Source organism: Daucus carota, chromosome 3, assembly GCF_001625215.2.
Source record: "Daucus carota subsp. sativus chromosome 3, DH1 v3.0, whole genome shotgun sequence".
Lineage (NCBI taxonomy): Eukaryota > Viridiplantae > Streptophyta > Magnoliopsida > Apiales > Apiaceae > Daucus > Daucus carota.
In genome coordinates this window covers 54,327,427-54,342,209 of record NC_030383.2, presented here as the reverse complement: position 1 = coordinate 54,342,209, position 14,783 = coordinate 54,327,427, and the positions used below count along the sequence as shown (strand labels likewise).

Genomic DNA, 14,783 nt, shown 5'->3' with positions numbered 1-14,783 from the left:
ATCAAATTCATATTTAGAATTAAGCTGTGGTGTGACGGTTAAATATCTACTTATTATTGATTAGTCATGGACTTCGAACGGTAAAAGAGGCATAAAAAGCGAAGAAGTAAGAATTAGATATAAATGACTACTAATTTGGGAATTAGCTCTAAAAATGTTGGAATGAATTTTGAAAGTGATCAGATCCAGATGTTTGGACATGAAACAATCTGAGCTTAAGACTGTAATAAGGCCATACTGACCAGTAAAATGTAGATGCGTTAGTGCAAATTCCTGTATAATAGGTGATTCTGTTATTTTTTTATTGGACTCAGATATGTTCTTCCCGCTCTTCCCTCTCGCCCCTCAGATTTCCCTCTTCAATATTCCATCATTCACAAATCACAATCTGCATTGCACTCATTCTAATCAATACACTTAAAAGTTACTTTTATCATTATCCTTTTACCAAACAGTAAATGAGGGTAAATAATACAGAAATATTATATGCATGAATGGGTCAGTTGCAGATGTTCTCTTATTGATTCCTTTATATTTGCCTAAAAACGAACAAGTACTCTTGATTTTAGGTTATATATTCTGATTTTGGATCTGTGTGTACATATTGTTTGAGGTAGAAGTCTAGAGGTTTGATTAACAATGTCGTATAAGGTGGATAATGAGTACGACTATTTGTTTAAGGTTGTCTTGATTGGAGACTCTGGTGTCGGAAAATCTAATATACTTTCCAGGTTTACAAGGAATGAGTTCTGTTTGGAGTCTAAATCAACCATTGGTGTCGAGTTTGCCACTCGGACTCTTCAGGTTGGTTTTTCTATTCCTATGCTACATTTTCATTTATTTAGATTTTAAGTTTATGGCATGTTTGGAAACTTGAATTCCATTTGAAATTCTAGATTTGATCAATGATATGTCTGGATACTCAAAAAATTTGGATTTGAATTTAATTTGAAATTCAGGACATTCAAATGCTACTAGTATAAAGCTAAGAATTTGAAATGACAGCTCAAATTATGTAATTTGAAATTCAAAATGTGAAATGATATGTTTTCAAACGCAATCTTAATGAAATGTGAAGGCGCTTGAGTCCTGCCTCGGGTTGACAAATTTTCTCACCAGAGTTAAAATATGTGATTTTGTTATATAACACTTTCTATGTAATTCTGCTTTTTCTTGGATAATGCCATAAAAGATTTTTGATCTTACTGCAGGCGCATTATCACATTATGTAATAAGCTAGATAACGTCTCTTGGATCTGAAATATGGTGATGCAGGTAGAGGGAAAAACAGTGAAGGCGCAAATCTGGGACACGGCAGGACAAGAAAGGTACAGAGCTATAACAAGCGCATACTACAGAGGAGCAGTAGGAGCGCTCTTGGTTTATGACATAACAAAACGACAGACGTATGAGAATGTACAGAGGTGGCTTCGGGAACTCAGAGACCACGCTGACTCCAACATTGTCATAATGCTGGCTGGGAACAAAGCTGATTTGAATCATTTGAGAGCGGTCCAAGAAAAAGAAGGTGAGGGATTGGCGGAGAAGGAAGGCCTTTCGTTCCTGGAGACATCTGCATTGGAAGCAATTAACGTCGAAAGGGCGTTTCAAACAATTTTATTGGACATTTATCAGATAATAAGCAGGAAGGCATTGGCAGCTCAGGAAGCAGCTGCTTCTGTTCCAAGTCATGGCACAACTATTCAGGTTGATGAGTTTCATAATTCTGTCAAGAAAACGACATGTTGTTCAACTTGAGTGACAAATGCTTGTAGGACATAGTATGGTGGGTTTAAGAATTTAGAAAAAAAAGAAAAAATTGCTGAGATTGATTAGCAAATGCTTGCATTATTGTATGACATTATGCATAATTAATGATGTTGCCAGAAAACACAGATTTTGATTCTTCCTGTCATTTTAGGAACAACTATACTGCCAGGTAAGTATAATTATTCAAGAAGACATTGGACTTTCAAGAAAATGAGGAGTAATTTCCTTGAAAAATTAAAGGCACAACTTTGTGGACATGTAAATTAGATTGAACTGGTTTATAACTCAAGATCAGATATATTCGGTACAGTCTCCCGTTCTCAAATTTAATTCCGGTTTTCAGTAAGATCTGGTATGAATTCGGAAAAAAACAAGGGTCTGACCTGTTTATATTTACAGTATTATCTTTATTATTTCACTCCGAGCATCTCCAAGGGCGATTTGTAAAATGATTGGCTATAATCATTAGCTATATTGATAATATAATCTTTTTGCTAAGGATGAAGATATGCGCTTCGGTTATCTATAATTATGATTAGGTAAAATTATAGATAAAATGTATATTGATTCAACAAATATAGCTCATCAAATATGATTATCTATATTTTTTTGCTAATGGGTGAATGGTTGGAGTGCTCCAGATTTACGTATACTCTAAACATGTCAACTATAGATGTCACGTAGATGCCAAATATATAATATAGCTAACAGTTTTATATCCTTGGAGATGCTCTGTTTCATAGATAAAAAAAGCTTCATACGTGAGTAATTCAGATCCAAAGGGATTAAAATGAACAAATTTTGTATGTCGTATATTAATTGAAGATTACAGGCGGCAGAGTGTATTAAAGAGAAAGCAAAAGTAAGGTACTTTGATGAAGTAGGAGGAACAAAGATTAACAGGGAAAAAGTTATATTAATGGTATGATAATCCTTCTTATTGCCAATAAACTTTCACCAGAAGGGACTGTTACATTTATTTCGTGATATAGACGAATCTCATGTCTAATTTTTCACACGTGTATATATGAAATTCTGTCGTATTTCTCTTACATTGAAGTTGGTTGTTCACTTGTTTAGTATAGCCGAGGACCAACGGAGAAATCTTGAAGAAAATGAATGAATGCCGGACAGAATGAGCAGGTCACACCGGAAGAGTTCCAGTCATATGAATGTGATCCAGCGTACGACGTAGACCATATGTATTCACAGCTTTATTAGCAGCTCTAAATCCTTCTCCATAAGCTGGGGACGTATCATGGGCAATTTGATGCATAAAAAACTCACCTATCTTATTTTCTACTGGGGACCTTCCACCTTTCTTCGAGGACGAGGAGGAGGAGGACGATGATGGTGCTGAGGTTGAAGCTGCCGATGTTGATGCTGTATTTCTGAACCCAGGCATGACCTCTGATTCCAGCCACATGTAAGAAAGTACTTGACATATCCCTTCCTCTATTGCGGGGTTTAGGTTGCGGTAGCCTACTCCAAATTTTCAATAAATTGAAAAGTTAGGAAAAAATTGTTCAGAAAAACCTGAAAAAATTGTAGCGACAATTGAAGAAACTAGGAGGTGCATGATTTTGCAAGGTACGCCTTGCATCAGTACCTCATCGATGGAAATTTAAAAACAAATGCCCTGTTTGAAGAAGGTGTCCTCTGAGATAATGTTAAAATTCGATTTTTCTTATCTTTGGTTGCATTTAAATAGTACAAGTGTGCAAAGCTGTGCATTTACATATATTTCCTGTTAACTTAGGAAGGAAGCTCTTCCCGTCCCCTTTCATCTAATTATACTCTCCCTCCAATGTATTCAACTTGATTTACATAAACAAACTCCAATTTAACTAAGTAACCGATACAGAAACAAAATTTCTCAAGTTTTTGTTAATAGTTTTATAGTCATGATACCAAATACTATTGAAGACCCTATGCTAATTGTTGGGATAGACTTGTAACAAAATGAATTCTTAGTACTAGACTATCATACTTTGTAGAAGTATCCACTGGCTTAGGGACCTATTGAAGGATTCTCGCAACCTATTGAAGTACACTTTTCAGTTGATCAAATCTATGCATAAGCTTGAGGGTTTACATTAGAGTTTTTGATAATATGTAGCAAGTTACGTTCAAATATATCATCCGTATACAACTGATTTGTTCATCTGGCCACATGAATGTGCGCAAAGATATATAGCAAGAGGAAATAGGAAAGCACGAAATGAACTTTAATATAATAGAGATTAATATTAGCCTATGTGTAATCACGTAATGCTCCCAGAGAAACTACCGGAAATATATTTTGATTAAGATTCATGTCTTTTTATTATTAGGTTTATAATAAACATCCCATCAACTAAGCAAATGAATTTGGAATACCCATTTCTATAGATTCCTTCTATCTTTCCATTTATAAACTTGCCGAAATGAGTATCAAAGTCACATTTAAAGCAAAGTTTATCATGATAGCAAAAGAAAATGTTAATGTTACCTTTAAGACGTAGCCAGCCATGCATTAGCTCGTGAGCAAGAATGGCACCTGTTAGCAATCTGCAAGAATGTGTCAAATGGTTAGTTTCTCCTCACGAAACAAAAATGTATTCACAATTATAAGTTTATATATATCAAAAACATCTAAATGAGTAATGCATAATTTTAAGTCCTGGGAAGATTATGCATCATCCTGTATTTCCAGCAACTTCTTATTTTTATTGTTTTTTTAAAGGAATCTCCATTTTAATTTCAGCAGCTCAAGTGCTACCTAAGCAGCCCCGGTAGCCCTCTGTCACGTAGGTGCAGCTGAAATTTTCAGAATGCCAGCACATGCTTGGCAAAACCACTGTACAGCTAGTTACATCATCCTTCTGCCTTAAACAAGCATAACATGCACTATGAGGCAGGGAGTAGCAGCACCATAGTGGGATATTAGATTACTATTATCGTAAGTAACCGACAACTAAACACATAAAAAGTAAAATTAAAGACGAATGTAGCAATTAGAACGTACCTTGGGAGACCATACAAAACAAGTATCGCAGTAACTTCACATCTTCGAGTCAGCTTTTGAGGTTGTGTTCTCATTCCTACAAGGCGGTGACCTCCAATTCTTGGCCGTTTGAGTATCTGCATATTATAGAAAGGAACAAACCAACAAATTATATGTGGAAACACCAATTCAGATACAGAATCAACCAAATAAAAGAACAGAAGAGGTCCAATGTCCAAAAACCATACACTAGTGACAGTCTGCTCTTCAGACAGGCATAAGCCTCTTGTTTCTGGCATGTGATGGAAACCCTGGAAAGGATAATATCAGAAAATTGCTCAAGAAAGACCATAAGGAAAAGAGATTAAGAACACAATGTTACATTTTTCTCGCCTACAATAGCTTCATTTAGGGCTTGTCTCTCAACTAGAAGCATAGGAATTTGCTGGTCTAGTTTCATGTTCATGCCTTCATAGTAATCTCTAATGGCATGGTAGAGAGGTTGGCAGTCGCCAGTATCCATTACAGCAGATTCCATGCACTCTAAACATAAACTCCGTCCATCTCCTAAAGAAATGTATCTTGCATTCCACGACTTCAGGAAAGAAAAAAGAATTTAAGTTACAGCAAAAAGGTATAACTGTATAACCAAAAGTTATGCTTAGTATTAAACACAATAACAGGTTTCCAAAAGTAATGTACTAGCTCAAATGCATACCTCCAGACGTTCACAACTACAGCAACGGGCTGTATTGTCATGCTCATGAGAGGGACAATATTTCTGGGACCAAAATGGGTGGCATCTATACTCAATTAGACCAGCACCATTTGTTGGAATCTGGTAAATGATAAAATTCATTACAATCATGGTCAGCAGACAAAAGAGCATGAGAACTAGTAGACCATTAATCACTACTACTCCAGCTTAATCGCAGCACATGTCTTGATTTTTAAAATTCCTGTTTTAATTTATTTAAAAGAATTGCAGTTACAACTACTAGTCTGAAAGGTAAAAGCCAAGTTTCTTCCACAGTAATAAAAACCATGAGAAAGGAGACTAACAATTCCAAATATAAGATTATCAATATACTTTGTTCATCACAAAATAGCTTTACATTTTTGCACTAAAAAAATTATCTGGATGTCATCTCAGCTGAAAGTAATCAATGCCAGAGGTTTCAAGTGAAGTTTTACTAAAAGTTCTTAGCTGCAGTTTAATAAAGTGGTTCATTATATGTCCAAATCAAATTTCCTTACAAATTGGTGACAAACTTCACATTTAGGATGGGTTAGCTCTTTGAAGCAGGACTTATGATAAGCATCCTTTCCTGACAAAGAAAACTTCAATCAAAAGGAAAAAACCAGTAAGATGTGAGTTGAAATATTGAACACCAGAACATATTCAGACAAATTTAAATTAACAGAAAACAAAAGGATACAAGCAGAAGCGCGTACAATCATCACATATAATATACAGGAGGCAGGAAGAGGAAGCTACCTCGTGCTCAGTAATTGGGGAACCACATGCACGACAACAAAAGCATTCAGGATGGAAAAAGGTCCCCATGCATCCCAGATAGTTACCATAGCCAATGTCTCGATTGCATCCACCACATACTCTGCAAGTTAGCAGCATAGATGTACAAGATTAATTATTTAAAGACTTGACTACTTGTAATTGTGGCATTAGCATGTCCTGATAGTTTCCAGATGTGACATCAGATATGTTAAGACTGTAATTTATTTTTTATTCTCTTAACAAGAGGTCTCACAAGAATGTCAGCCTAGATCATCTTAGCTGATTATTATTGGACAGAAAGATAACATGTTAACCAAATAAAAGTAAGAGGCTATTCATTTTGCTTAATCAAATAATTTAAAGTGAAATGAGCTATCAATTGCACAGTCCCAATATATTGTTGTAAATACAAGAGCTCAAAAATGGGGAACGTAAACTGAATCACATTAATGCACCATGAGTTTTGACATGTATACCCGTGAAATGTCAGTAGCAGTAGTCAAAAAAGCAGCCCAACTAGTGAATTAGAAACTTCAAACAATTCGGCAAAAAAAATTCAGACAATATGGCTAGCTAAATCATCTTAAAATGTTTTAAATGAATCAGATATGACTACAGGAAATAATAAAGATCTACACCTATATGTTCTGGGTTGATATTCCCTAGGAAGACTAGGAGCATAAGGAGGGTATGCCGAATTTAGGTTATTCTGAAGTGCCCTTGCAAGATCTTCATCAGTCTTTGTTCGCCACCGGTTGCCTGCTGGAGATTCAGACCGTAATTCAAAATTTTACCACAAGTAAAGACTATCTAAAGAGTATTTAAAAAAAAGAAATGAATTTGACTGGACACTGAGTCTGAAAAAATATATATAGTCGTCAAGTTACAGAAAGTTACCATTTGGTCTTTTTAAATCTTCAGCCAAGGAAAGTGCAATTGCCCTGTCTAGTTCCTCTTTCTCCCTTTCAGATCTAGAGCGATCACTCTGACAACATTTAAAAATATTTGTAAAACATTTATCTTTGTTTGATTAGTAACTAAAAAGTGCAAAAAAACAGAACTCAGTATCATGAAGAGGAAAGAAAACCATAGTTGGCCAATCATCAAGACAATTAAAAAAAAAAAGACAAGTGCTACTCTCCTCCTTAGTTCTCTTAATTGCAATATCCACATAACAATTTAAGCTATAAAGATGCAATTTTAGTTAAAATTTCTTCAATTCTAATGTAAACCAAATTTAACAAACTTGCACCACCCAGATGGGACTTCTCCCTTTTGCTTTCTCACCGAAAAAACAAAAAGGAAGGAGACTAGGTGATTAAGGGCAACTTTAGAAGTAAAGTAGATTCCTAGTTACCGCATGGCCCATTCCTAATTGACATAGAATTGTGAAAGGCAAACTTGCACGATAAACAGTGTCACAAAAGTTTCTTCTCCTTCCATGATATTATTATCATGAAACCAAAGATAACTCTATAAACTAAGGAAGCCAAATACTAGAAGTTCCATATCTGAGTGCTAAGCGTAGTACTATTCTTAACCCCTATCATGGGTATGATGGGGAACGGAAAATCTTCTACTAAAACTTTTTTTGTTACCCTACTGCCTACCCGCATCATTATAAAGATGATACTAATATTCAGGTATTGTAAGGTTGAGATAAGTTTTATTCCATTCTCACATGCCATAGTAATGAGTTGAGTAATAAAAAAATTCTTTCATCACAAAATAGAAGTAAACAAAATCATCCATAGTCCAAACACACAAGGTAGAAAATTACCACAGATCTAACAGGAGCAGGCCAAACCATGCTTTCTTCTCCAAGAAACTGCGGACGCTCACCTCCTAATCGACTAGTTCCACTACCTCTAAAAAATTTACTCAGCCATTTCATAAACCGCGACTTCCTCTCTGCGTGTGAAGAAACAAAGTGCCCTGCTTAAACCCACAATAATATTAAGCACACCAATTCAAAGCAACAAAAGTAAACCAAAGTCCCTCGCTTCCACAGTTCCACTTGCACTTATATACACAAACTAAAACCCAATTTCAAAACAAACATTGCATCAAACAAGTAATGGACAACACACAATACTAAAAACACAAAATTCGACGAAAAGAAAGAGTTACCATAAATGCACGGCTGGGAGATATGATTGACACTAGAGGAAGACATGGAAATGTATGTATAGGATTGTAAGAACAACAACAAAGAGAAATATGAAAAGGGTAGTTGTAAATGAAAAGGACTAAGAGAGAGAAGAAGAGAAAAAATGAAAAGAAAGTGAACGGAGGAGGAGAAGGGGTTGAGAACAAAGGCATCATTGATAAAGGGTAGGCAACAATTTCAAGAGATGATCCACACAAATTTTTTTACAAAAAAAATAAAGACAAGGAATGGAATCTTCAGACAAAGGAAAGGCATGCAAAAAATAAAGATATTCTTTTCTTGGGAAAGTAATTCAAGAGATTGGGAGAGATAGAACGAGAGAGGAGAGAATCTGATTTGTATATAAAGGGGTGTTTGTGTTTGCGTTTGTGTATGTATTTATGGGTTTTGGACGGCGGAGAATTGAGTGAGGTTTGGGAGAAGCTTAGAGTGGGAGCTGAGATTTTTGAATATTTTCCCGGGAAAAAATGTGACCGTTGGTTTAAGTGGGGTTTTATTCTTTGTTCATTTTTATTCATGTGATGAATTTATGCTGTATTTGTGTGTGTAACTGTCAACTGTCATCCAATCTGTGGGTTTGAGTGTCATCCAACTCAGAGGTCGTTGCTTTCTTGTCATGAAAATTCCTTGCGTCTCCGTCACCTTTCAAATTTCAGATGTCAACTTTGATAGATTGTTTTGGCATTTGACGATGTATCTTGTAATTAGAATATATTTAGATGCTCTATTTAAAATAATTATTAAAATAGTTTAACTTAATAATTATATAAACTTGTCCACATTAATTTGATACCATTAATTATATGTTAGATTTGTTAATTTTTTTGAAAAATAAGCCAAAATTTTGGAAACATATACTATGTTTATCATAATCGAATTAAGGTGAATTTTGACAAGAGGACAAGAAAAGTGAAACAGAGAGAGTATATATTCGTATTAAAATAATATTTTTCAAATTAATTATAAGAAGTTTACCTATTTTGATACTTGATAACTTGATTTATAATATATTAGTTTAGAAACCACGTCCAATCAAAAGATAATATTTGTGGAATAAATTTTAATTTTGTCAAATATTTTAATTTAAGGCTAATATTAAGGTGAAAAAAATTAGAAAATTGTATTATAATTTATGACTAAAAAAATTGAAATATATTTCTATATAATTTTAAACTTTGATAGATTTCTTTTATGAATTCATAAAGTAAGATGTCTATATATTATAATAAAACCATCATGTTTACAACACATGTGGTAGTGTCATGCAGGATGTGTTATACTAATCGATTTCATTATTTTTATCTTCATTTGCAAATATCCTTCTTCTCTTTTCATCATGAGCAAACTTATCAACTATATATGTAATAAAATAATAATATAATGATAAGTTGAATAGTCAAAACTATTCATAAACTAAATATTTATATGCTAAAATATTATATTACACTTGTAAATAAATAGATGAATCTATGTGCACATAAATTATAATAGATTAGAATGTACTTTTATTGATTATTTTGATTCATACTTTTGTTTAAAAGTTTCTCTAGACTTATAAATTTCAGCAGTACTGAAATTGTGTTACCATATATAATGTGATGTATTAGAGGAAAAACAAAAAAAAAACTTGTTTGTATGTTAAAGTAAGAAATGTCTGACCTGAATTTGTAGGGATTTATTAATTATCTCTAAAATGAGGATATGTTTATATTGGAAAATATTAAATTATCAAAAGTAATTTATATTTATGGTATACACACTTTCCAAAAATATGCACACGAGTCTTGGAAGACCAAATATTATACTCTGAAATTTACTTCCAATGATTTCGAATATAATTTAAAATTTTAAAAAATTATAAAAATGAAACTTAATAAATAAATAATAAATAAACTTAATAAAATCTAAATATAGTATCATAAATATAAAAAGTTATAACCTTATACTTTGTTGTGATAACATTCAAGAATAATGTGTAAACCTCTATAAATAATATTTTTACTCTTTGAACTCATGTCAGAGGTACCTGTGACTGACTTAAGTGACCAATTTGCGACCTTTTTGAGTTCACCGACCAACTTGATATATATATATATATATATATATATATATCAAATCCACTTTAGTAACTCGCTTAATTATTAACTCATTCTAAATCTTGATAGATTTTTTTATGAATCTTAAAACAAGATGGCTATATCATATGTGCAATAAAACAATAATATAATGATAAGCTAAACAGTCAAAACATATTCACGAACTAAATATATATATGATATAATATTATATTACACTTGCAATTAAAGAAATGAATCTATGTGTACATAAACTATAATAGATTAGAATGTACCATGGTTGATTGCTTTGATTCATACTCTTGTTTAAAAATCTCTCCACATTTCAAAGTTTCAGCAATAGTGAAATTGTGTTAGCATAATGTAATTCTTTACTGTATTAGACGAAGATCTAAAAAAGAAACTTGTTTGTGTTAAAGTTAAGAATGTCTGACTTCAATTTATAGAGATGTATTAATTATCTCTAAAATGCAGATTTGTCTAATATAGGAAAATATTGAATTATCAAAAGTAATTTATATTTATGATATACACACTTCCCAAAAATATGCATAGAGTCTTGGAAGACCAAATATTATAATCTAAAACTTTTTTCCAATAATTTCAAATATAATTCAAAATGTTCAGAAAATTTGGAAAAATAGAACTTACCAAACATTATAATTTGAAAATGGCTTCCAACAATTTCGAAATTAAACTTTCTATCAATACTAGAAAAAGTAATTTTGAAACTTTCTCCTTCCAATAATTTCATAACCGGAAAAAGTAATTTTCAAACTTTTTTCCATACTAAAAAATATAGTTTTGAAATTTTCTTTCAATACATTCAAAGTTTTAAAATATAATTTTTATTTTTTATATTTGTAGTTCAAAATTTAGAAAAATAAATAGAACTATCTTAGAGGCACCACATAAACGCCCCTCACTTCTTCTTTATATAAGTATATTGATGTGATAAGTATAATTTCTTGACAATAATAATTGATGATGAGGGGGTTTTATTGATCGATAGTGGTGTGTCGAGATGAAGGTGTAGTGTTGTATATGACAGACATTTTTAGATAAAAAAAATAAAAATGTAAGGATATCCATTCTGAAAATGTGTACCACTTTTTTTAAAAATTAATGATAATTTAGTTCTGAATACTTATTTTAAGAATGACTATTTCATATACCCATTTTAGTAATGCATATGCCAATGATAATTTTGACTGTCGACATAAAATTTGATATTATTGTCTAAAAAACGATAATTTTTGTGCTTCGTGGATAAATTTTTAAATATCTTTTATGACATTTGTTTATGACATGTTACATAAAAATTTAATAAAGAATTTTCAATCATATTATTAAGAGAAAATAAAGGATAATATATTATGCATTTTAGATTTGTCTATAATATATAAAGATTTTTCTAATTTTCTCTAAGACAATGAAATTTGTTATAGTCATGTTACCTTTCATAAAATTTATCTTTTTCGTCTTTTTATCAAGAGATAGGTTTATATATCAACGTTTTTAGTAAAATTCGGATTAGATTTCGATTTGAAATTAATTTATTCGTCTAATTTGAATTTGGTTTTAATCTAGCGTAGATTATAGTTTCCTCATATTGTTTGTTTAGTTGTGGAATTGAAAGTTTTTTTGATAATATCAAATTCACTAATATTCAGTTTGTTAGGATGAAATTAATGCGTCTTGCGAATATACTGTGAAACGGCTTTGAATGTGGCTAAGAGAATATGTACACAAATTCTTTGTGTAGTTGTCTACACGGGGCATTCGATCTAACTTTACAATTTTCTTATATAATCTTAATGTTGTCTAGATCTCCTATTTGCAATATATAAGGGACGTTGAGTATTATTCAACAAATTGTTAATCAATACTTAAAAATATGAACTTTCTAGATATAATTGTCATGACTGAATTATAATCAAATGTTTTTATGGCATTTATGATTAGTACACAAGGTCATTTATTTGGATTGCCCTCTCTCTATTTTTAAGTTTATAATCTTATTTCACCGATAAATTTTACTAGGTAATTGGAGAGCAATAAATTGCAACAAGCACCATGAGCCATATTAAGGGTGCTAATTCCTAAAAGTGTTTTGTATCCCTCGAGTAAAGACAAGTTGTAATTGTATTAGCGGTATTCAAAACATATCTTGAGGACGCTCTAAAAAACTCATGGTATCATTATGAATATACAAATCAAAAATCGTGAAAGTCTAGGAATGTACATATCGAGTAATAAGATCATAGTCTCCTACCAATGATTGCATGCGCAGGAGTAGGGTTGACAATTTCGGGTTTCGGGTCGAGTTTGGGTCGGGTTGATAGTCGCGGGTCAAAAATTTTACCCAACCCAAACCCGACCTGAAATTTTAATGGGTCAGAATACCCAACCCGAACCCGAACCGGACCCGTACTACCCGCGGGTAACCCGAACCCGACCCAAAAATTATATTTATTAATAAATATATTCTTAAATAATAAATAAATATTATATTAATCCAAATAAATTAATTTTTATTAAATTAATTAATTTTTTATTAAATTAACTAATAAATATTATAAAATAATATAAATATAAATATATATAATATTTATATTATATATTAATTTTCGGGTAATTTCGGGTCAATTTCGGGTAACCCGAATTCAACCCGAAAATGACCCGTTTTTTATGGGTCGATTTTGGGTCAACCCGAATTCGACCCGAACCCGAAAAACTCCAACCCGAATTCGTATTTTATGAGTCGAATTCATGTGTCCAATATTACCACCCTTACGCAGGAACACCAATTATGAGAAATCCATCAATCCACATGTTCAGGCATAGTTGAATGCTCGAATATAGGTTTTCTATGCTCGGGTGACGACCGGCTCATAGATCTAAAAATATCTATCCATTCGCCTGATCAGTGATCATTTGTCCTCTAATCCAATAAACAGTTGATTTTTTTTTTCGTAGTTCATGAGACCTCGAATTCTCACATTCCCGCATGCATTATGTCAACAGGGTCCGTCCTCAACTCTACTTGAAAAATTGAGTTATCCTTTTTTTTAGAAAAAGATAGAATAAAGAAAAAGCTCGTCTATCGATCATAAGATCGTTCTATAAATAGGCTTAAATTCGACTTTATTAAATATGTAAATATAAATATTGCACATTTATACATTAATACATTATATACTTATATATAATAAGCGTAAGGGAGATAATTTGGTCGCATGGTCACATGGTCCAAAAGCTTATCATCCGTTGGATCGTATATTGAACAAATAAGTACCGTTAGATTAGAACAAAATTAACTTCTAATTCTATAAAACAGCTGATATCTACTTACATGTTTATAATTCCTTTTCTGAATCCAAAACAAATTCTGTCTTTCACATGTTTATGATTTTTTTAATCCAAAATAAATATTTCCTACCAGATTTAATCGTAAAATCATGTAAATAGCACTGTCACAAAATTATTTTTACTAAATATATTTTAAAATTAATAAGCTTGATATTTTAATCCAAAATAAATATTTCCTACCAGTTTTAATTGTAGAATCATATAAATCGCACTGTCACAAAATTATTTTTATCTAATATATTTTAAAATTATTAAGCCAAATTAAAATCATATTATAATAATTCTAATATAAAACACATACATAAATATAATCTAATGGAAGTTGACGTCACATATTCTACTCAATATATATTAAAATTTGATAGAAAAAATTTAATACTTTGGCATGATACATAAGAGAAATATAATGGCTTGATTACAATAGTTTATTTGAAGTAATTAATATTTGTGACGGTGTATTTTATACTGCATCGCCACTGTCGGATAATCCAACATGTGTAACCAGTTTTTTTTATAGAAACAAGTCTGAAAAAGAGAACCTATATATTTTTATAATAGTTCTGACTTACAAACAAATCATAATTTCAAATTTTATTTAATTGAAAATTTTAATTTATTATTTATAAATTAAATTCTTTCACAACACTTACAATATATTTAAAAAATTCATAAATAATTAAAAAGCTCCCGTGCCTTGCACGGGCTATAAGCTAGTAAATAATATATACACACACAAACAATATTTATATTAATAACGGATTTTCTAGTGTGTACTCATGATGAATACACACTTACACATAATAATAAGCACTTTTTAGTTAGGTAGGGAAATCTATTGACTCCGATTTCATTAATAATTGTGATTCTCTGTATTGCATAAAAATCTCTGTT

The 14,783-nt window shown here is 31.7% G+C and overlaps 2 protein-coding genes across 5 annotated transcripts; one reads left to right on the top strand and one right to left on the bottom strand.

Annotated features, from left to right (window-relative positions):
* The first annotated feature begins 585 nt into the window (after positions 1–585).
* On the top strand, positions 586–1,877 carry LOC108210700 (ras-related protein Rab2BV). Its single transcript, XM_017382089.2, has 2 exons — positions 586–804; positions 1,276–1,877. Exons 1-2 carry the CDS (start codon positions 640–642, stop codon positions 1,756–1,758), a joined length of 648 nt encoding a protein of 215 aa, XP_017237578.1. The 5' UTR covers positions 586–639; the 3' UTR covers positions 1,759–1,877.
* A 789-nt stretch (positions 1,878–2,666) lies between these two features.
* On the bottom strand, positions 2,667–8,596 carry LOC108210697 (protein DA1-related 2). 4 transcript variants are annotated; one of them, XM_017382088.2, is made up of 12 exons: positions 8,406–8,595; positions 8,056–8,186; positions 7,173–7,260; positions 6,914–7,037; positions 6,255–6,375; positions 6,014–6,097; positions 5,475–5,594; positions 5,139–5,351; positions 5,005–5,067; positions 4,778–4,893; positions 4,262–4,320; positions 2,667–3,252 (listed from the first exon to the last, which is right to left on the bottom strand). In XM_017382088.2, exons 1-12 carry the CDS (start codon positions 8,449–8,451, stop codon positions 2,915–2,917), a joined length of 1,503 nt encoding a protein of 500 aa, XP_017237577.1. In that variant the 5' UTR covers positions 8,452–8,595; the 3' UTR covers positions 2,667–2,914. The 4 variants fall into 4 exon arrangements, with proteins under 4 accessions (XP_017237577.1, XP_017237576.1, XP_017237575.1 ...); XM_017382087.2 differs by having other exon boundaries at positions 2,682–3,252; positions 6,914–7,034; positions 8,056–8,210; positions 8,406–8,596; XM_017382086.2 differs by having other exon boundaries at positions 2,682–3,252; positions 8,056–8,210.
* Between the last annotated feature and the right edge of the window lie 6,187 nt (positions 8,597–14,783).